Source organism: Sebastes fasciatus, chromosome 3 (assembly GCF_043250625.1).
Source record: "Sebastes fasciatus isolate fSebFas1 chromosome 3, fSebFas1.pri, whole genome shotgun sequence".
Lineage (NCBI taxonomy): Eukaryota > Metazoa > Chordata > Actinopteri > Perciformes > Sebastidae > Sebastes > Sebastes fasciatus.
Window position 1 is genome coordinate 23,433,877 of NC_133797.1, and position 22,407 is coordinate 23,456,283.

The window sequence follows — 22,407 nt, forward strand, 5'->3', positions numbered from 1 at the left end:
GTGCTTCAATGCTTCCTTTCTTAACTCCTTAGCATAGGATACACTGGACCATCCTTTACCAAAGGAAAGGAGATAATGCCGTCCCACAATCGAAGCAACGCACCATTCTGCCATTCATAAAAATAAACGATCATGCCTATCCTGCACAGATTTAACAATTATTTTTCATAATTATGGGATTTATGTTGATAAATATGAGTGGACACTGACGACCGTTTAGTTTCTCTATATTATAAGCATCAGATAAAAAAGCAAGATAGGTCTATAATATATGATTTAACAGTAAAAAAGCAAAATATAATAAGAAGACAGACTGAACGGTTGAATTCACATTATTGCACATAGGAAATATCAATATTGAACGGTTTAATTTAAATTACTATTCGACTGGAGCCTCAGACTTGGACCAAGCATTCGATGCCTTTCTTCTGCTACTTGACAGTTTTTGATGCTGTGGCCACGTTTCAGTCGGTATTCAAAACATTTTAAGATTCAACAATATCAAGCCCCGTTGTTGTTGTTGTTGTTGTTGTTGTTGTTGTTGTTGTTGTTGTTGTTGTTGTTGTTGTTGTTGTTGTGGTTGTGGTTGTGTATGTGTTTAAGTCTGTGTGTGTTTTCCTCACCGCTCCCAAAATGCCCGGCTCTCCTTTGTCTCCTTTCTCTGGTATATCCTGATGAGAGGAGACGGATGCAGACATATGAACAACATGAAATAGATGACTAAGTTAGTAGTTTTCTATTCTCTACACAGGATTCCTTAACTGCACAAACTCTTGGTGTGTGACGGTTTGGATGGTACCTGTGCGTTAAGAGACAACTCCCCTTCCCTCTCGGCCGGTCCGTAACGCTCATCGTATTCTTCCTCGTATTCATACTCGTTCACATGGTAGAAATCTGATGTGTTGTCATAGTCTTCGTACTCTACGATCTGCCCAACAAACACAGAGATAATGAAAAACAGGAAATAACAGACAGAAAGCCAAGTTCATGCTCAGAGTCTCACCTCGTACTCGGTGACATTAGGGCCTGCTGTCACTGAGGAAACAGAGACGTCTTCATAGAGGTCACTGTAGTCAAACTCCTCAAACTCCTCCACCACGTGTTTCTTAGGTACTCTCTCCACCTGAAGACCATAAAGGAATCAAAACAGAGACGATTGTAAGCAACATCTTGTTTATACAGAACATTGAAATGAATTCATATAATTGATCCAATGAACAGAAATGTAAGTTTTAGGACAAAGAGGATGCCTATTGAGATATCAGTAGTCCTGTCTGGCTGAGAGCTCTGTTACATGAAAGATGTCATGAAAAAGCCAAGAAATACATGGCACGGCTACAGCTTTTTATTGTAGTTCCTTCCCAATAGCCTGTTTAAGCATGACGGCTTCATTGGTGTGTCATAAGAATAGAAAAATGTATGAATAATACATTCCATGTTTTCCGTTGGCCGCTTGCTTTTCTGGTGGTGTTACAAGAAAACAACTGAACACAATGAACCAGGTGTGTTTAGAGCTGTAAGCCAGACGATAAATCAAACAGCAGCAGCGGAAGAGGATTTGAAACTTTTGCCAGGAGTGTGGAGCACTGGCACAAAGAACCTGGCAACTGGACCACAAACCCATGTAAGCATGTTGTAATATGACGAGCAAAGGATAAAGACAAAGAGATAAACTTAGGAACTTAAGATTTTTAGCTTGTAGCGGGTTCAGCTTTAAAGAGTGAAGATATTGGCATCATATGAAACTAGAAAAAACCTAATGAATCCACTGGTGCCAACCATGTCATACTAGCTCGTCACAAAAGAAGCTAAATAACGCTCCAATCTTGCGCTAAGTTTTGGCGAAGAAAAACTGTCATGGTCATTTTCAAAGGGGTCCCTTGACCTCTGACCTCAAGATATGTGAATTAAAATGTGTTCTATGGGTACTCACGAGTCTCCCCTTTACAGACATGCCCACTTTATGATAATCACATGCAGTTTGGGGCAAGTCATAGTCAAGTCAGCACACTGACACACTGACAGCTGTTGTTGTGCCATGTTATGATTTGAGCATATTTTTTATGTTAAATGCAGAACCTGTGAGGGTTTCTGGACAATATCTGTCATCGTTTTGTGTTGTTAACTGATTTCCAATAAAAAATATATACATACATTTGCATAAAGCAGCATATTTTGCCCACTCCCATGGTGATGAGTATTAAATACTTGATAAATCTCCCTTTAAGGTACATTTTGAACAGATAAAAATAAAGTGTGATTAATTGCGATTAATCATGATTAACTATGGACAATCATGCGATTAATCGTGAATAAATATTTGAATCAATCGACAGCCCTAATAAATACAGTAAGAAGGAGAGTGTGAGAGCTCAGTGGACACTGGTAGCTCTTTATTAATTATAACTATATTTTAAAATGGAAGTATCAGGCAGACAGGAAGAAAATAAACAACTGGAGGCATCTGAGTGATGCTTCTCAAAGTGAAACTACTAGTAAGATATTTTCATGCAGCCCACAGTGATCATTTAATTTATGTCACCCGGAGGACTTTCTCGTGTGAATCTATGTCTGAAAATAATTAAACCATTCGTCTTTTTGTCATATCTGCCTTCTGCACTGTCCATAAATACCTGTAATAGTTTCTCCTCTTACAGGAGTAATAGTATCTCATCTTACAGATGAAACCTTGGGGGCTCCTTTGCTTTCAAATCGACAGTCTGGATTTACAACATTCAACACCTGAGATGCCTCACGGCATGCGTTATGGTAGGCTTTATCGGGGTCCCATTGCTCTGCCACGTGCGTTGAGGCTGACATGTGGTTCAACTCTCTGTCTCTACCTTCTGTGATTGGCTGTGAGATGGGGGCTTACCTCCACGGCCTCTGCTAATATGCTGTTGTAGGGTAAAGGTGCGTCACAGTCTGGGATGTAGTCCCGACAGTACCTCTCTGCAGCTCCGGGGTCGTCGATGATCAGCAGCTGCTGGATGTCTCCCTGAGTCACAATAACACACAAAAACAAAACTGAGCCGCGACTACATATTAGTGAAACCATATCAGGAATGCACATTATGTCACCTAACCCCACTGTACTATATGCCATTAATTACATGACCGACATGTCACAAGCATCTGTCTCCCATGTCTTTAGTTTTGACTGTATGTGTTCATTTAGTCGGATCAAAGTGAGGCTGCTTTTATGGCTGCTCTGTAGTTAATCGTCTCCAGAGCTTCGGTCCGCACGTTTAAGTCCACAGACGGACACAAACTCTTCCTCCCTCTCGCTCACACATCCACACACATGGACGGGAGTCCAAGCCAAACACGGGCTGGGAGTTGCTCAGTTAAACAGATGGACCACCTGACAATGCACTGAAAACAAAGGTCCAAAGTTCACACTTCAGTTCTGCCGAAATATTCCTCGAACTGCTGAAGACACAACAGAAACACAACTCATAAAAGTCTACAAAGGCTTTACAGATTTGGAAGGGATTTTTCCAGTGTTTATTGTGAATAATTAGCAGCATTTTGTGAGCTTAAGTAGGACTGTGTTAATTTCTGCAATGACTACTGATGAGCTGGGAGAATGAATCATGTTGTAGTGCATCTACAAGCGTGTTTATACATTTAAATCATCTGCAGCTTTGTAAAGTTCAAGCACTGAAGGTTTGGATCAGAGGTAAAGATGCAGTACATCCTCACGACCACTGGAGGGCAGTGTAGGGAGACATGCCTTTATGTATATTTGTCATCATTTGATGGATAAATCGGACAAGCAGCAACAAGCAGAGACATTTCCTCACCGCACAACAAGGAACTTATTGTGTGTTGTCATTTCTTTATTAGATTTGACAAAAGTAAAATGAGTTTACACTTTACAGGGTGAAAGAGTTTAATCTGCATTCACATTTCCCCTCCATGTCTTATTACATAACACGCCAGTAAATGCACACACCTCAAACACGTCTTCGTCCAGCAGCCGCGTTCCAAACACAGTGACCCCCTCAGTGCTGACGTGGGGGTCGTGACCTCTGAGCAGGTCCAGGGTGTCCACTTTGACACAGTCCAGGTAGAGAGTCACCGACTCGCCCTCCACACCATAGGCTACTCTGTGCCACCTGGCAGGAAGGAGAGAAGAAGAAAGTCACTTATTGTTCAACTTTTTTTTTCTGACGTTTTGTGTCTGAAGTTTATGTCAAAATTTGAAAAGACAAAAGTGTGTGTGTGTGTGTGTGTGTGTGTGTGTGTGTGTGTGCGCGCGCGTGCGTGCGTGCGTGCGTGTGTGCGTGCGTGCGCGTGTGTGTGTGGTTACCCACTTGCCATCAGCCAGGTTGATCTTTCTAAAGGTGGGGTAAAGTTCTGGAGGGGGCTGACCCTCATGGTTCTCATACAGGAAGACAGGAGAACGGCCAACCTCCACGCCCAGCTGCTGTGTGCCCTGAGGGACGGAAGGAAAGACGGATGAGATTAAAATAATAACAGGTAAAGGGAGACGTTGTTTTCATGTTTTCATGTCAGACAACAAAAAAATATCAACAATTTCCAGCTTTTGTACTCTGGTTCTTCATATTTGGTAGAGTGTACTGTATGTTGATCAGTGTAAATGGGATATGTAATGTACATAACATTTACATATAAATGTAATATTAATCATTGATAAGTCCAACTATCCAGACAGGCTTGTTAATGTAGTGATAACCCCAACTTACCTATAGCTCTAACCCCTAGAAGATAGATAGATACGGTATGTGGATGTATAGTTGCTTTATTTGCTATGAATCCAATTGGTTAGTATGTTTGTGTGTGTCTTTTTTATTATTATTATTATTATTATTATTATTATATATTATAAAATTATTTTTCTACCTTGAAGGTCCAGTGTGTAACATTTTGGGGATCTATTAATATAATATAATATTATAATATTCATAACAGTGTTTTCATTAGTGTATAATCACCTGAAACTAAGAATTGTGTTTTCGTTACCTTAGAATGAGCAGTTTATATCTACATAGGGAGCTTGTCCTCTTCATGGAGTCCACCATGTTTCTACAGTAGCCCAGAACGGACAAAGCAAACACTGGCTCTAGAGAGATCCTTTCACGTTTTTACGTTACCTGAATGCCACCGTAGTTCTCCGACATGCTTGTGAAACTGCGGTAACGTGAGCTGCAGAGTGTAAAACTGTGGTACTGCCAGCTGCGTCTTCTGACTTCCGTTGCTCCTAAAGTAGTGTTATTATGGTAAGGATGGCCTCTGAGCGAGACGAACGGCGTTACCTAGTTTTGCACTCTGCGGCTCACGTTACCGAAGTCTTGAAAAGGGAGGAGTGAACGGAGGGGTACTCAGTTGGTTGTAATCTGCAACCACATCGCTAGATGTCAAATCCTACACACTGGACCTTTAATTTTTTTTATATTTTATTTATTATCTATTTATGTTTCACTTATTCTTATGTTTTTATGTAATCATGCAAATCTGTAATATGATTTTGCTGAAAATAAAAATAAAGTAAAAACAAAAACATAATATTAATGTGCACTCTCAATCAAGATTTAGCAAAACATTTTGGCAAATCTTTAACACAATTTAGCAAAAACATATTCCCATATTGAACACACCCTGTGATGCTGACCCCAGTAGGAGACAGAGAGCAGAGCTGCTAAACATTCAGCATTAAGTGTAAGTTTGGTTTCAACAGCCTGACACAGCGTGCATGATGCGTACCTGCGGGTCGTACAGGGAGAGGAGAAAGACCTGTGAGCCTTTCACCGCTCTGACTGTTGTCATCACTGAGAAGTTCGTAGGGAATGGTGAATCTGGAGGGAATGCACACATTAGGACGCAGGCTCTCAATGACCAGATACATTCATAAACACTCGGTTATTTACTCCACCAAACAAGCCCACACGGCGTTATATTACCAGGGAAGAGTTGATTTGTGGGCGCGCTCAGTTGAATCTTCTTGTCGATCTTAAAGGAGAGGTCCGTCTCCTCTCGTCCCTGCCTGCTGGTGCACAGTCCCGACTCCAACGACACGCCCTCCATGTCCTCCGACAGCTCCAGGACCTTCAGGACATCGATAGGATCGGCTGCAGAGAGACGAGAAACAGTCTGGCTGAGAGGATTGGTAGGTTGGATCTGCTGTTTCTCACCAGGGTGTTCACCTGGTCAGCACCTTCGTTTGTGAGGGTGCCTACAGTATGCATGCACAGAGCACTTCATTCAAGGTTTAAGCTACTGAAAAAAGCCAAGTTTATTGCCCTTTCAAACCTGAAAGTGATCTGCACAGGTCACTCCAGAAGCAGTGATTTGCTCGGCTTTCAGCGGCAGACATTCGGTCAAACTCAAGCTGCAGCAGCAAAAAATAGATGCTGCTGAGTTTCCCGCTTCCTGTTCCGAAAGAGCCTTTAGTCAGCGCTGTCTTGGCCGGCCTTCTGTCCCAACCCCAGCTTTACAGAGTCACCACATCAGGAGCAGAAACCCTTTGTCATGATGCAGAAAACAAAGAAAAATGCTTTCAAAGCTGGTCCCTCCTGCCCGACTCAACGTGGGTTTAGGTGCTCGCCAGCAGGTGAAAGCAAATCCTAGATTCACTCTCGTTTTGGAACGAGCTTTGGCATTTCACTTTGTTATATCTGCATTTTTTCGGCGCTGTGTTCACCATTTTCGTAGCTTCCTCTTGGATGCGTGCTTACGATCTGGCACCTGGTCAACATGTTTTTATAGAGGTTGATGCCGTGAAACGTCACAAACACAGCCAAATAAGAAAATACAGGAAGAGGGCTGCAGGGTCTCTGCAGAAATAGACACCACCACACACTTCTAGTGGGCCATAAGTGATGATTGAGAGGGATTCTTTTTGTATCAGTCTATACATTTAGTTTTTTAGGAAGATCCTACTCGTTGTTTCTTTAAAAACCAATGAGTAAACATATGTTTTCAGTTGCTTCTTTAAGATATTGTTGGACTGAGATAATTGAATAAAAGCAGGGAGGTAGTTTCAATACATCTGAAATAGAGTTGCAGTAGCTGAGACATGAGGGCAAAAATGACTTTCTCCAATAACGAGACTGAGGGAAGTTATGTCAAGTTGATTAAAACCTGATTCTAAAACTGCATTATCTGTTTATCAGGATATCTCAGGGTGTATTATCACACTTAGGCTGGATTCACACCAAATCCGGCGGTGCAGCAAAAGCGCAAGTCCTCCCATTCATTTTAAATCCCTTTACCTGTGCGTTTGGGCTGCGATTGGGCCACAGGTGGTGCCGGAAAAAAAAATGTAGAAACAGAATCAACTTTTGGAGAAACACAATCCGACGTCACACTGCGATGGCCAATTGCGTAACCGGCTGTACAACCCATGAGGGAACAAAAGACATCAATCATCGCAGTCAATGGGCCAATTAAAGTGACTCTCCCACACCGCCGCACAACCCTGCGGTGAATCGCCGCAGCGCCTGATCTGGTGTGAATGCAGCCTTTTACCATGGACACTTAACAAAATCCATATCTCCAAAGAGATTATTGGTAACTTGAAGCAGAAGTACTGTTGCTATGGTTACCTTTAGTTTAACAAACTTTGCTCATTGATTTAAAGAGTTAAAGCTGCACCGTTCGATTATGTTAACAATGGATCCAAACACTCTACAGGGAGAGCTGGAAAACATTGCTGGGGAGAGGGAGGACTGGAATTCCCTGCTAAGGCTGCTGCCCCCGCAGCCCAGCCCTGGATAAGCAAATGGATGGATGGATGGATCGGACACCCTACAGAGCTTTTTAGCCTCTTTTAGCTCATTTGGGGGTTTTCTGACTCAAGCTTATTGCTCTTATTAACTCGACTGGAAACCTCTTTTCCAGCTGCACAGACAGCCATTTTCAGCAAACAAGCTCTGATAAACACACTATGCATTTCCTACCCAGCACCAAACAGCAGACTAAGTATTTGACTAGCTGATGAACAACAAAAACAAGGATCCTTAGCAATGGTAAAAAAAAAAATACACAAACAAACTTTCAACCTCCTGTAAATGTACACGACTGTTGTTGTTTGATGTTACCTCCGAAACATGTGGGTGATGCCGGCCCTATAATTAAGCTACGCTGTAAACAAACTAATGAAATACTTTATCAGTCAGACCGTGTGCTCTCTGTCTGTCTCTCTGTCTGTCTGTCTGTCTGTCTGTCTGTCTGTCTGTCTGTCTGTCTCTGTTTCTAGGACACATACTTGTTGCAGAAGCTTGGTGTAATTATACATGATAATGCCCATATTGGCACGGACGCATGCAACAATCATCACACAACAAAGACTAATAGCAGACGGCGATAAAGAATACATGTGTTATGATGATGATTCAGCCCGAGAGCACACACACAGAAACACACACACACACAATAAGCAATAGAGACATTTCTGAAGGCATTTCTGAAGATGTTTGTAGAGTTGAAGCTTGAGCAGAAATGCATATCATATGGGTTCATACATTCTTTTGAACACTGTTGACACAAATGACCACAGAGATCTGTGAGATGGACTAAGCAGAAAAAGATGGGATGTAAAAGACGAGACCAGAGAGAAATGTGCAACATGTTGAAAGTGAAAAGGGAGAGACGGGGGTAAAGAGGGAAAATAGAAGAAATAATAGATGGCAGGGGAGAGAAAGGCATGCCTCTACTGGTGTGGCTCCTTTTCACACGTATTTCTGGGGCTTACGTAAACCCTCCATCTGCTCTGCACCTTTCAACACACACACGTGCATGTGTATGCACACGAGGGTTGGCATAATGTCTGAGTCTGAGCGCCAGATGTATTTGTCGCCCATGTTTTTTTGTTTGTCCGTCTGCTTGCCCATCTGTCTGTCTGCCAGCCTGCCTGCTGGCAATAGGTCAGCTTGTAATTCTGTCTTTTGTGTGCAGCCAGGCATCATTATATTTACTGATACAGCTAATACTGCTCTATTAAAACTCGCAGTGATTTTTTGTTGCTTTACGAGCTGAGAAATGCCTGTAAAAAGACATTTAGGAGATTATTTGTTTTCAAGGATTTGTGCTCTTATTGCCAGAGGTATGGACTGGAGTCACATGACTTGAATTTGAAGACTGTATATAAGAAGTGGACGTAGTTACTGTGACGTCACCAATTGGTTTGGGGACTGCATTTTTGAAGCCTTGAGTTCGTCATTTTTATATATAATAAGTCTAAATAAGACATTTCTAGGCAAGGGAAAGGGAAAGGGTTAAAGCTGTAAGATGAAAACACAGGCAACTCCCAGACCGGACAACTCCGTGGTAGCGACCTGTCAATCACAAGGTAACCACGCCCTAAAGCATCCCCTGCTTTATGGTCTGTTTGACTCTAAATGGGACCATAATTTACTAAATGAACATCATGCTGTATTGAAGAAGACTTGAAACTAGCGATTGAGACCATAAACTCATGTTTACAATGTTTACTGAGGTAATAAATCAAGTGAGAAGTAGGGTCATTTTCTCATAGACTTCTATACAATCAGACTTTTTTTTGCAACCAGGCTTTTCAGGCCCCGGAGTTGCCCACTGCTTGCAACTCAACTTGGACTTTAACACCAAGGACTCTTGACTTCACTTGGACTTGAGCCTTTTGACTTGAAACTTTCCCCAAATATTGAAAAGAATGACATTTAAAAAGTCTGTGCACGAAGGCGATTAACTGTCTGGTACCGGAGGTAACTCCGACGGTGTCAGAGATGTTGAGTTTATCTACTTCCTTTATTGATTTGTTTGGGAAGAGGATTTACTTGTGGAGAAATAACTGAACTAAACAAACTGAACAGAGATCCTTTATTTGTTTGGATAGAGGATTTATTCGTGGGGGGAAAAACTGAACTGAGAAGTGGTGCTTTTTTGTTGAACTCTGGACTCTTTATTTTTGGTGAATATTATTGGGATTATCTTACACTTAATTCCCCAGATCCACTTTGTCTGAACCAATCCGACAGCATCCAATCAAGTTGCCTGGAGAAAACCATGAAGAACTTATGTTATGTTACCTAGCGCCAGTTGGAGCCAGATTGCCACTTTGTTGTTAAAATGGCATTACATTTGGTGAAGAGCGCATTATGACTTGTTTTGGACTTGAAACTCAAAGTTTAGGACTTGGGACTTGAGTGCAAAGACTTGAGACTAACGTGTGACTTGCTAAACATTGACTTGGTTCCACCTCTGCTGATTGCTCACTGCAGCTTCAACACAAAACATACACTGAGTGACCAGAAAAATAGAAACACCTGTACAATGCAATGCAACACAACAGTCCTGCAGTGCGCTTACGGTAAAGGGTTTGTTTTTTGTTGACTACTGCTGGAGTTGTTTTGTGTGTGTTGATTTAATCAATTCTGCGGTACAGTTTGAAGCTACATTTTGTTGTGGTGTGGTGGTGTATTGGCCTACTTTATATTGAAAGGTATTTTAATATTTTGCACATCTCAGTTACATAAATGGAGGAGCAAACATATTCGAAAAACCTTAAGATATAATGCAATCCAATATACGCTACAGCCACAAGAATGACTGGAAACAGGGTGAAACAGCTAGCCTGGCTCTGACCAAAGGCAACAAAATCTACCTACAAGCACCTCTACGGTTCAATAAAGCCCACTTTATCTTGTTTGTTTAAGGGGTACAAATAACAAAATGCAAAAACTGAAAGTTGTGGTTTTACAGGGGGTAATGTGCCGGACTATTTCTTTGCTGGGCGCAGTGACAGAAGCAGGTCAGCTGTTCCCCCTGCATCCAGTGTTTACGCTAAGCTACGCTAATTGGCTGCAACTTCATATTTACCACACAATCTATGGGGTCAACTTTGTCCGTGAAAAAAACATAAAGAAATGTGAGCTAGCAAACTATCCAACAAAAACTGCAACACAAAACGACTATCGTTCCAAAATATGACAGTGAGCTACGATGTGAAATGCAAAGAAACGTGATTTGCAGCTAAGATCCCTGCTTCAGCGTGATTGTATTGCAGGTCTTCTGGTATGCCTTCTTATATTTGGTTTGTGAGTAATAGTTTTTCCTTTGCGCTTCTCAGGGGCGAATTTACAAAAAGAAACCTGCACAAATAAGACAAAAAGAAATGGTGTAATTCTCAAAGCACCTGCAAAAGGTGAAATGCACCCCGTAGTGTGCTGCCAAGCAAATAGCGTGTCAGTGCTCCTGTGCTATTTGCGCATATTTAAACTAGGTAATATGCATACATTTGGCACAAAATTGGCCCCTCTCTATGCAAACAAGCCTCATTGCAAGTCTTTTCTTCTACTCAGTGACCACCGTAGGATTGTAGTTACAGTATATATTACAGTGTTTGTCACTATTTCAGTATTGAAGTATTGACTTATTAGCATAAACTTGCTTTGCTTTGTGTTACAGTATTATTATGGTTTTATTTTTCTGGTCAAGTGTTAGTATTACTAACTGCTAACACTCTTTTCTTAAAACCATAAATGGGCTACAAGGTAGCTCCTGGTGTTCAGACATGTTCGAGCCACGGTTAGATTTAAGGTGACACTGCTGCTGACACTCAAAACAGTGAGTACAAGAAGAAAGGTTTTAGTCGTACATACCAAGAAATAATCTGACATCTGAATGCAGCAGAGGACAAGACGAGACATGGAAACTCTCTGCTCTTACTCTATATTATGCACTTAAACACATCAGGTAATGCTTCCCTATGCTGTTGCTTCATAGTATGTATAAGTACAACACAACATCCACATCAAGTGGACATGTGCACAAACACACACATATTATAGATATACTGGGCTGTACATACACTATGGGGTGTTCTGGTCTCCATCAGTTGCTGCTGTTATCCCGAGGCTGTGGTGTGAGGGGAACCGCGAGCAACATGCACACACATGCAGAGCATGTCAAATGTAAGCCTCAACATAAAACATAGCAAGAATGAACTGTTCAACTACATAGATAGATAGATAGATAGATAGATAGATAGATAGATAGATAGATAGATAGACAGACAGACAAGCGGTCAAAGTTCAAGGTTCAAGGTTAAACAAACGAAGTTGAACTTTAACTTTGACCTGCCATACCTGTGGTAGTTGTGCTTGCTGTGCACTCAGGACTTAATCGTGAAATTTGGGGTTTGCTCACTTTAGGTTTTGCCTCCAAATACAATGGTTTTGAGAATCAGACTAATCTCTTTGGCCCTGTTCAGACCTGGCATTTCCATACGTCCTGAGTGATCCGATCACAGGTGGACAGCTCTAAGTACGTCCGTTCACACCTGGCATTAGAATGCGTCTCCACGTGCGTCTCCAGTGACCACTTGTGATGGGATCTCACTTCTCTGCTCTATATGCAAATAAAGACAGAGTAAACATAAGGCTAATACAGCAGACATTGCAACGTAATATTACAGAAACATCAGTAGTAATATCCTAAATATTTGGCGATATCACAAGTGTTAACAAGCAATTTCTGATTATTATGTTACATGTCCACAGCCTCCATCCTTTCCATGCTTCCCATTCATTGTCTATGTAAGCAGCCGTGCAATGCATTCTGGTAGTGTTGCGGCACGATTCGAGAGACGGGGCGTCACATTGGCCGCTCCTCATTTGCATAAAGTTGAGGTCTCGGCTACTTTATGCAAATCAAGGGCGTCCGGTACGACTTGCCGCCTCTGGAAACTCCCGAAAAACGTTTAAACTAACCGTTGTTGATCCAAAATAAAACAGATTCAGTAACTGCATGGATTATTTCTCGCATAAAATGTTTTCAGAAAACACATTTCGATGAATTATTTTCGTGATATGAGAAGAAAGTTTCCAAACGAGCCACCATGTTGGTTCCGGTTTGAAAGCTGGGAGCAGCAGCCCACGAGGGAAAGTGTTCGTCCAATCAGGTGCCTAGTGTCTAGTGGCAGCCCATGAAGCGTCCAATGCTGGGAAGCCCCATCAATGGACGAATGAATGGATGGACGATGCAAGTGTGTTACAAAAATGCTGCCTGACAAATAAAGTGAAGCAGTGAAGTGTGAAGTGGAGGTAACCGTCTTTTATTAGAGATCTATCTCTGTTTAAGGTTTCACGTTTATACGCACAGGATGCACAAATAAGTGGGTCAGACGCACAAACAACACACTGACACACACACACAGACAACTTAACAGGCACCATATTGGAAAGACTATGGATTTTCTGGAAACCAGATGTGTGTCTGTGTTTGTGTGTGTGTGTTTATGAATGAGGACTGGGTAGGTGTTTTTTTGTGTACATGTGTGGTTGTATGTGTTTATGATTAGTCTGTCATTAACTCAGTAATAGCGAAGAATGCAATAACAGGAATTAGTGTTTAGCCGAGCCTCCTACGCTGCACCAACACACACACCGGGGTTAAGATCCCCCACACAGGATTTGCCCCCAGGAGTCTGTCATTACAGTTCTTTACCTCTTTTACTCTTTCTCTAGCGAACTCTCTTTTTGCTGCTTTTCTCTGTCTCAAACATCTGACATGACACTCCTCAGAGGTTAAACCAGGAGGATGATAAAAAAAGAAGGGGGATGAAAACCACAGAGGAGAAAGAGTGCAGAGGATGAAGAAAAGGATGGAGGGACCATGTGTTTTCTTTCCTCGCAGTTCAGCTGGCTCTGATCAAAGAAATACACTGGATAGTCTCCCCTGCTGTCTGTGCATACAGTACCCACACACACACATGTATTTACTTAGATTAATCCTTCATATCAGTGACAGAGAGCAGGAATAAGAAGCTAGCAGACAGATAGATGTGTGCACCGTATCTCCTTCTAGGAATCTGCGGCGATCGTGTTGAAATCACACATCGTCTCAACGGTCTTCATCCTCTCCTCCTCCTCCTCCTCACAGACATTCGTTGCAACAAAAGTCACACTTCCTCTCAAACACAGATCAAAGAGCGCATCAATATTTATCAGTCACGGGGCTCCAACTCTTCACGGACAGATACACTTTGCTTTTTGTGGCCCTTTGCTCTGTTATTGTTGGCTGTTGCATCACTTTGAATTAGGAGAACAAAGAGTGAGCTTATTTTCAAACATAAGACAACTTTATAGCACACAGACCTACTGTGCCAGAGTGCAAAGTGATAAAAATCACATTAAAGTTATTGTAATTCTAATGGCAATATTTGTTTTACCGAAAAATGTCAGTGCATCATCTGTATTTTAATTCTGAGCTTTTTTTTGAAAATTTTTGTAACATGTTTTGTGTATAAGTTAGAAGCCAAGTATGCATCAAAATTGGCTTTAGTTGATCAAACAAAATCATTTAGGGAGCGAGTCCAGTTTATCACATGCAGCGATGGTTGAAACATCTGGACAAAAGAAACATTTTAGTGATTGTGAGTTTAGCATTGAGCAAAAGCCAATCATATGTTGTAAAGATGCATCGCAAAGACACATGATAAAATATTTCAAAATAAAACCTTGGCAATGCAGTAAAGAATATCTAACAATCATCACGTGAAACAACGAGCATCATCACCAGTGATAAAATAACGGTTTCTGGGCACCGAGCCAGAGTTTCTTGTAGAAACAAGCAAAGCAAGAACAAAAGTACCAACTACACACCCACTGACATCACCGAGCAATCCAGCTAAATGACTTGCTCCGTACATCAAGTGACTACTGCTGCTACTCTACGTACACCTCTAGAGTCAAGTTTTGCACGTGTTAATTTCCACTCGTTACATGCATACAATCTCTTTTCAAGATAAACCTCTGTGTTCACAGGAAACAACTTGGTTAGGTTTAGGCAAAGATCATGGTTTGGGTTAAAATAATGTTTGTTACGTAGTTAACTAAGTTATGTGAAGTACGTTACCTAACACGTAATGTCCACAATGTAAGTTAAGTACGTTACTTAACTTACAATAACATTGACTTTTGGTTTCACACACACGCCGTGGTAGCGACCTGTCAATCACAAGATAACCACGTCCTAAAGCATCCCCTGCTTTATGGTCTATTTGACTCTAAATGGGACCATAATTTACTAAATGAACATCATGCTGTATTGAAGAAGACTTGAAACTAGTGATTGAGACCATAAACTCATGTTTACAATGTTTACTGAGGTAATAAATCAAGTGAGAAGTAGGGTCATTTTCTCATAGACTTCTATACAATCAGACTTCTTTTTGCAACCAGAGGAGTCGCCCCCTGCTGGCTGTTAGAAAGAATGCAAGTTTAAGGCACTTCCTCATTGGCTTCACTTCTCAGACCCAGAGGTAGCCCACTGGTATTTGGACAAAAACCAAAGTACTGGACAAATAAATATTTTTGATCTGATAATGGCACTAGATGGAAATTTAAGGTCTTGCCAAAGTTATTACAATTCATCCCGTTGGAACAATGAATGTCAGTCAAATTTCATGGCAATCCATCCAATAGTTGAGCAGTTGAGACATCAAAACCACAAATATAAACCTCATGGTGGCGCTAGAGGACAAGTCCATCCTGTGGGGACCATGAATGACAGACAGATAATTGCTGTTGAATTCTGTATAGATAACAACAAAAATGACTCCACAGCTCACACTACATTTTCCATCCAAACACATTTGGCATCCTAAAATTACCCACTCTGGACTAAAACATTGTAGCCACTGAAACATAAATGACGAAGCATCCAATTGTCCACATGCTTTAAGAGCTCAAACCTCTTGCCTTCTTTGTATTACCAGTTTGTCATTTCAGTCTGTTGTGGGGAACGCCTTGAGACAATCCATACTGCTCTAACTGACCTAAAAACCTAGATTAAACAATTCTTCCCAAACCGTCAGTTACAAAGACCACTCACGTCAATCACTGCACAAAAACTTTTCCTTCGAGCAGGCAACTCCACACATGTTGTTTTGGTAAGCTGGGGGAAGCATTATCCCCGTCTGCTACAGTCCAACCTGACAAGAAATCCAACACAGACAGCCGGCTGGCTGTTGTTGTCTTTTACCTGCGTTCTGTTCTTTCTCAAACACACACAGACAAAAACAGACACTGTCTCTTTGTCTCCCACGAGGCTCCTGGACACACAAACAATCTGCATTTCATATTCTGACCTCATTGTTTCCTTGTAGTTATTTAAAGTATCCAACATGTCTTGGAGGGGATTTAACAGGGACTTGAGATGACTGTGGCTTGGCTGTAGCTAATGGTGCGGCTTGTTGGAAAACAGTAAAAGGACCAATTCCTCCAAAAACATACGCACCATAAATACTGTATTTCACTAATATCTATCTTAAAGGAAGCGGGGGCTACAGATTTGATCGCCACAAGGACCAGGGTTGTATTCCTGGTAGTGGTGCCTCCGTCTGGTTTGTGCATTTCAATAAAAAAGACCGTCCCTGTGTCCTCTTTGCGCTAGCAACTCCTACTGGTTGGCCAGGGCATTTGTATATGAGCCTCTGCTGCACACACTATGCCCTTATGGTGAAGCTCTTTGCTGGCAGGTGGAAAGAGGTGCGACCCATGGCTGTCATGAATTATCAGTGACAGGATTTATTGCAGTAAAGAGAAAATGGCCACTCCATATTGCGGAGAAAAGGGCTACTTAAGGGCATCTTACTTAGGCTACGTTAACATGTTAGCATGTTCTTCGTTTAGTATCATGTTATATCTAGTCTGTGGACACTTGGGACTACTGTATTTTCTATATAATCCATTATATTTAAGGAAAAAAACGGTAGTCTCATGTGTCCAAAGACTAAATATAGTATGATAAGAAAATGTCTGTGTCTCAGAAACTACAAGGAGCACAAGCAGGTATTAAGTGTCTATTAACTCATAAGTAGAATTCTCCAAGATATGCACACATGTGCAGTGTAAATATAGACGTGGAAAATATTTGATAAACACAATGTTAGCGTTTTTCAAAAATACTGACTATTGATAAAAGTGTGATTTTTCATGTGAACTATAAATTGTATTGTTAAATACTTGGCCAAAGTATGTCCGTACCAAATTTGAAGACTTTAGACCAATCAGAGCAAACGTGGCATTTTTCCTTTTCATACTAAATATAGTCTTTGGGCTCACACAGCTGACATTAGTTTTGTAGATATTCATGAACCAAAATATTGGACAAATTAAAAGTTTGACTTGATGATGGCGCTAGATTAAAAGTTAAGGGATAACCAAAGATATAACAATTCATCTTGAAGAGAACCTGAATGTCTGTACGAAATGTCATGTCAATCCATCCTGCATTTGTGAAATATTTCAGTTTAGAGCAAAGTTGTGGACGAACCGACTGATATTTTCATTCCTAGAGAAAAGCTGCTAGCGTGGCTAAAAAAAAAAAAAAAAAAGATGATTTCCACACTGAATCACGTGTGGTAGAAAACTACTACTGTTGTGCCTCTGGCCACATCCCAGCCAGGGATGTTACAGCAGGTGTTTCACATCATCTGTCATATCAGAAACACCTGCTGTTACATCACCGATTAACGTGAGACCAGAAGAGCACCATTTTTTTTAGTTTTCACCTCTGCAGACTGATCAAACTGATCTTTTTTACTTTTAGTCTTTAAATGTCGTGTTAGGGTTAAAATTAAGCTGCTGATCACAGACAATGAAATATAAGCAACACAAGCTGGAAAGGTGAGGCAGGTACTTAGTATCGTGTGGTTTCCTGGATGACCAGATAAAAGGTACAGATCTTAAACCAAGTTGGGTTTTCTCACCAAACAGAGCGCTGATATTACTTTTTATTCTGCTATCGAAACATCACAACATTTCCTGCATTAACACATTGCACAAGATATCAATTGTGTCCAATAAAAACATATTTCCACTGGGACTGACTGGGCTTCTGCTTTCATTTTGACTACTGGAGTTTTGGAAGCGATTAGCTGAAAATTTAGCAGGAAGAAACAAATTCGGATTTAGCTACATTACGCTGGCAAACACGTGATTTTACTGAATACTTTGAATATTTTGAAAGCAATAAAAAGCGAGAGTCAGGCGTTATAGACACCTGAAGGGAATTGAGCCAGGTAAGAGCCTGAAACGCCTCAGGCCAGAAAGTGACATGTGACCGTAACTTAACCACATTGCTCAGATAACTATGATCGTAATTCACAACCAACCTGCTGACAGCCAGGTGTGTGTCTTGCATTTGACAGTAAGCAACAAAATCGAGAGTGACACGTGACCGCACACAGTTCAATAATGGGTGTTATGAGAGTTTGTCCTGTAGCTGAAGAGGAACGGAAGAGCAAAACGGAAGTACACATTATACTGTTTGTTGTTCTGTGTTTATGTGTGTCTGTTTGTCTTTAGGGTTATTTGTGAATACATTCCTATTTACAAAGCCGTGATCTCTGACCGCCAGGTGTAAGATGTTCACCCTGACTGAGCTTGACCCCAGACGACCCTAAAGGTCCGGAGGTCACAATAGTCACTTCAGTAATGAACTTCACAGACAAAGTCAGGTTTGCCCCACAATGTGTGCTGCAAAAAAAAGCCTAACAACCTCTGTCTTCATTTAGTTTAAATCTTATTTCTTAATGCATCATTGAAACATGATCAAATAAACTAGAATAAAATAGCCGGCGGGCAGGTTTTCGTTTAATCTTCAGTGAAAAGCCAGACTGTAAGAGATTCTTTAAAGGCTGTCAGGACATAACATAAATAGTCTCTGAGTATCCTCTCAGACGCAGCACGTGGAGGCAACATGGTGGAGTCTTTGCCAAGTCACCTGCTCGCTGGCTGTTTCACAGTGAATCGCTGATGTAATCCTGAATAAAGCCGGCGGATGCTGACTTGCAAATAAAACAGCCATTAAATGAGGAAAACAACAGAGGTAATGAAGTTAAGATGAAGGATGTGAGTCTTTTGAAGACTTTACCATGGTTTCTCTGAGCGTGGGTTGAGAACGGTTGATGTTGTGGGCCTGTAAAGCCCATCAGGAAATCATAACCAACCTAAACTCAAGGTCCATTTAGTAGCTGTACTGGAACTTTCAATCATATCCCATGATATTCATCAGCAGATCTCAACCTGAGTTGAGCTTGTTTTGCTGCTGTTTCCGGGGTCAGGAATTAACTTTGAAAGTAGTTGGAAGTAGTTTTTAAATAGTTTGATATTTTGGGTAATACACTTATTCACTTTTTTGCTCAAAGTTGGTCTTCACTAGCTGGCTAGCAACCTCACAGTGATGGAAATACTCCAGGAATTCACTGCCTGTGGCCAAGAAATAGTCTTATATATAACCTCCACGTGCAGCCGTCTCCTAAAAATGATGTTCCCATTCAACTAAACTGCATTCTCAATTACATTTAAAAGGAAACGTATTTTATCATGGATTACGATTGTCTTTGACGTATCACAAAAACGTTTGTAATGATAGTCCGCGGACGGTCGCAACAAGTGACCAGGGTTGGAAATTAACACCAGCCACCAGGCAAATGTTTGCAAAATATGTAAGTAGCTGCTGGATTTGCTTCACTCACCAGTCAAAAAAAACAATGGTAAACTATTGAGTGTCTGGTAGATTTAGTCTACCAGCCACGGTGGCAAAAAAGTTAATTTCCAACCCTGCAAGTGACGAGGTAAAACGAGCGACACACAGAGCAGGTGACATAGTATATCGAGCAACTGTTAATGAAAGTTACATGGAATAATAACGTTATGGAAAATTGTGGTATAATAACGAGTGTCCCGTGTGAAACTAAAAGTCAACGTTCACTTACGTAGTCATTTTAAACCTAACCAAGTAGTTTAGTTGCCTAAACCTAACTAAGTAATGCTGTTGCATTTTTGGTTTTGTTTACAACGTTAACCACGTGTTTAAAACTGTTTAAAACTGCAACCTTAATTGAGAATGCTGTTTGTATGGAGATGTAATTTTGAGGGTTTGCCCCGTGACAAAGTGTCATTTTCACAGTTTGTTTTTTGAATGCATTAAACAAACCAGATATAACATGTTCTCGCTAGCTGTTTCAAATATTTGTGCTAAGCTAAGCTAACCAGCTGCAAGCTTTGTATTTACTGTACACACATGGGAGTGGTATTTATCTTCTCATCTAACGTTTGGCAAAAAAGTAGCAAGTGTATATCCTAAAATGTTGAACTATTCCTTTAAACTAACATGGACGAGAAGTCCTTAAATGCTCGGAAAAAAATAGAAATCAAACAACTTGCAAACTGTATCTGCTGACTCCAGAAAAGCTACTAAATGGACTAAATGAGGCGAGACTGTTTTGCCAGCTGTTTCCAAGGTCAACAATGAACTTTGAAGCTCAAAACTACATGTGACATTCTTGTGTTGAAACTTGACAATTCAATTAAATATCACAACATTTAAACAGAAATATAAAATATTTGAAAGTGGATTTAATATTTGACCTGACCTGTCCTGACAAATCTACCTACGGGTACAAATAAAGTCACCTGAACCTGAACCGACTCAGCTGGTCCATGCAGGTTAAAACAAACACCAAGTACTTGTATTTCACTATGGATACTCATGGGAGCCAAATTAAGTTACCTTAATCTAAAGTTTTTATGGTCTCATTGAATTCACTGCTTTTCCACCGCAGGGACCAGGGTCTAAATTAAGTTCCGGGGACATTTTCCAGGGCTTTTTACCCCCGAAAAAGGCCCTGGTCTGGGGGTAATACTTTCTGAAAGTACAGGAACTTTCGGGGTGGAGTTTGCAGGAATGACCATCGCTGATTGGTAAAACACACACAGCGCCGCTGCTTGAACGGCTTCAACTCGTGTACCGCTTCATTCATAAACAAGGAAGTACTCTAGTATCGATTTAGGACCCGTTTAGGACAAGGGGAGAACATGTCTCTTTGTTTGATGACATTGAAAGTAAAGTTAGGCTCTGCTGTCGACCTTCCAACTCATTAAAAATAGAGAGATTGCGAGGGCGAGCGGTACCGCTGTGACCACCAGCAGCTCTCGTCCCATGTCATGTTGCTTTTTCATACGTCAGCAGACTAATTCGGTGGAAACGCAGACAACAATGGGCCGAAGGAACCTGTTAGTTCCTTGAAAAGTAGTTTCAGGGACTAAAAGTCTCAGGATCTTTTGGTGGAAACCTGGCTATTTTCATACATCAGCATAGTCCTTTATAAGACTTTGCTACTCAAACACATTGATCTGATCAGTGACACCAAGCTCTAAAGCCCAGAACAATTAAGTCCTTATGTGCTTTCAGTGCACATGGGGGGGGCTGCTGCATCTGCATGTAACCAAGAGTCCCCAGCACAGTTCAGCACAGCTCACTTTAACTTGCCTTAAGTCTGCTCCCCATTACCCAGCTGTACAGGTTAAATATCCTGTATGCTGCTGTATGAGAGCACAGACTGATGATGCAGGTATGACAGAACAAGTCTAGACATATAGGCCTAAGTCTTTCGACTGTCTAGCAAATGTGCAGTGGGCTCAAGGAGCCCCAGAAATATGGTGGTTCAGTTCAATAAGCTTTATGCATGCATGACCTGGCATGACAAAAGCATCTGTCAAAAAAATCTCATTTTCTGGAAGTTAAGTGGAAAATGACTTGGAGGGTTTTTTTGTGTGGGGGAGGAGGAGAGGGGGTGGTTTTAGGAATTGACCTCTCTCTCTCTGACAAATCAAACTCACATCAACGAGCTAAAAGATGCACAAATGGCTGATAGTGAGTGTCTGCTGGAAAGGTTAAAAACATGATGTTAAGGATGATAAACTTTGAGGAGCTGGTGAGGGCAGGTGGTGACAGCTGATGACACACAGAGAGAGGAAGAGAGAGAGACAATGAGGGAGGAAGCATCCACTAATAAAACTTTTTCAAACCAGCTCATTATCTGCACAAACAAAGTGAAACAGTCGTTAATATTTCAGCCTACCTGCCCTGGAGGTGTAAAACACCGAGACGAGAAGCAACAGCAGCCATGTCTGGAGCACTGGACTCCATCGATCCATCACCTTTAGAAGCTATCGATTATTGGGCGGCCGATAATTCCCCTCTTGGCTCCCACTTCTTCACCTGAAGTCAGAGAAACGTTTTGGTTCTGCACGCGAAAGCCTTTTTTAATAGAAGTGCTAGAAGTGCGTCTCAGCGCGCGCTTCACCAGGTGGCAATTAAGAGCGCGCGTGCATTAAAGGCTGGTTTAATTGATGGAAAATGATAATTCAGCAGCAGCGCGTGTACTCCTTCTGTCTTTAACTGTTTTTCTTCTGGACGGACGGACGGATGAAGAAGGGAGAGAAAGATAATGTCCCTCTTTCACCCGCTGAGATCTCTCCTCACTTTCTCTCTCCTCCTCTCTCTTTCTCTCTCTCTCTCCTCCTCTCTCTTTCTCTCTCTCTCTCTCTCTCTCCTCCTCTCTCTTTCTCTCTCTCTCTCTCTCTCTCTCTCTCTCCTCACTTTCTCTCC

At 41.4% G+C, this 22,407-nt stretch overlaps 1 protein-coding gene across 1 annotated transcript in view; it reads right to left on the minus strand.

The window, feature by feature from the left end:
• The window catches only part of LOC141764450 (uncharacterized), a 55,212-nt gene extending 32,805 nt beyond the window's left edge, over nucleotides 1–22,407 (minus strand). Inside the window, exons 1-9 of the mRNA XM_074629713.1 lie at nucleotides 21,878–22,407; nucleotides 5,928–6,095; nucleotides 5,731–5,822; nucleotides 4,320–4,441; nucleotides 3,959–4,121; nucleotides 2,876–2,998; nucleotides 1,004–1,123; nucleotides 800–928; nucleotides 624–671 (exon numbers count right to left, since the gene is read on the minus strand). Of these exons, the coding sequence (XP_074485814.1) occupies nucleotides 624–671; nucleotides 800–928; nucleotides 1,004–1,123; nucleotides 2,876–2,998; nucleotides 3,959–4,121; nucleotides 4,320–4,441; nucleotides 5,731–5,822; nucleotides 5,928–6,095; nucleotides 21,878–21,953 (1,041 nt within the window). The 5' untranslated portion in view covers nucleotides 21,954–22,407. The remainder of the gene's footprint in view (nucleotides 1–623; nucleotides 672–799; nucleotides 929–1,003; nucleotides 1,124–2,875; nucleotides 2,999–3,958; nucleotides 4,122–4,319; nucleotides 4,442–5,730; nucleotides 5,823–5,927; nucleotides 6,096–21,877) is intronic.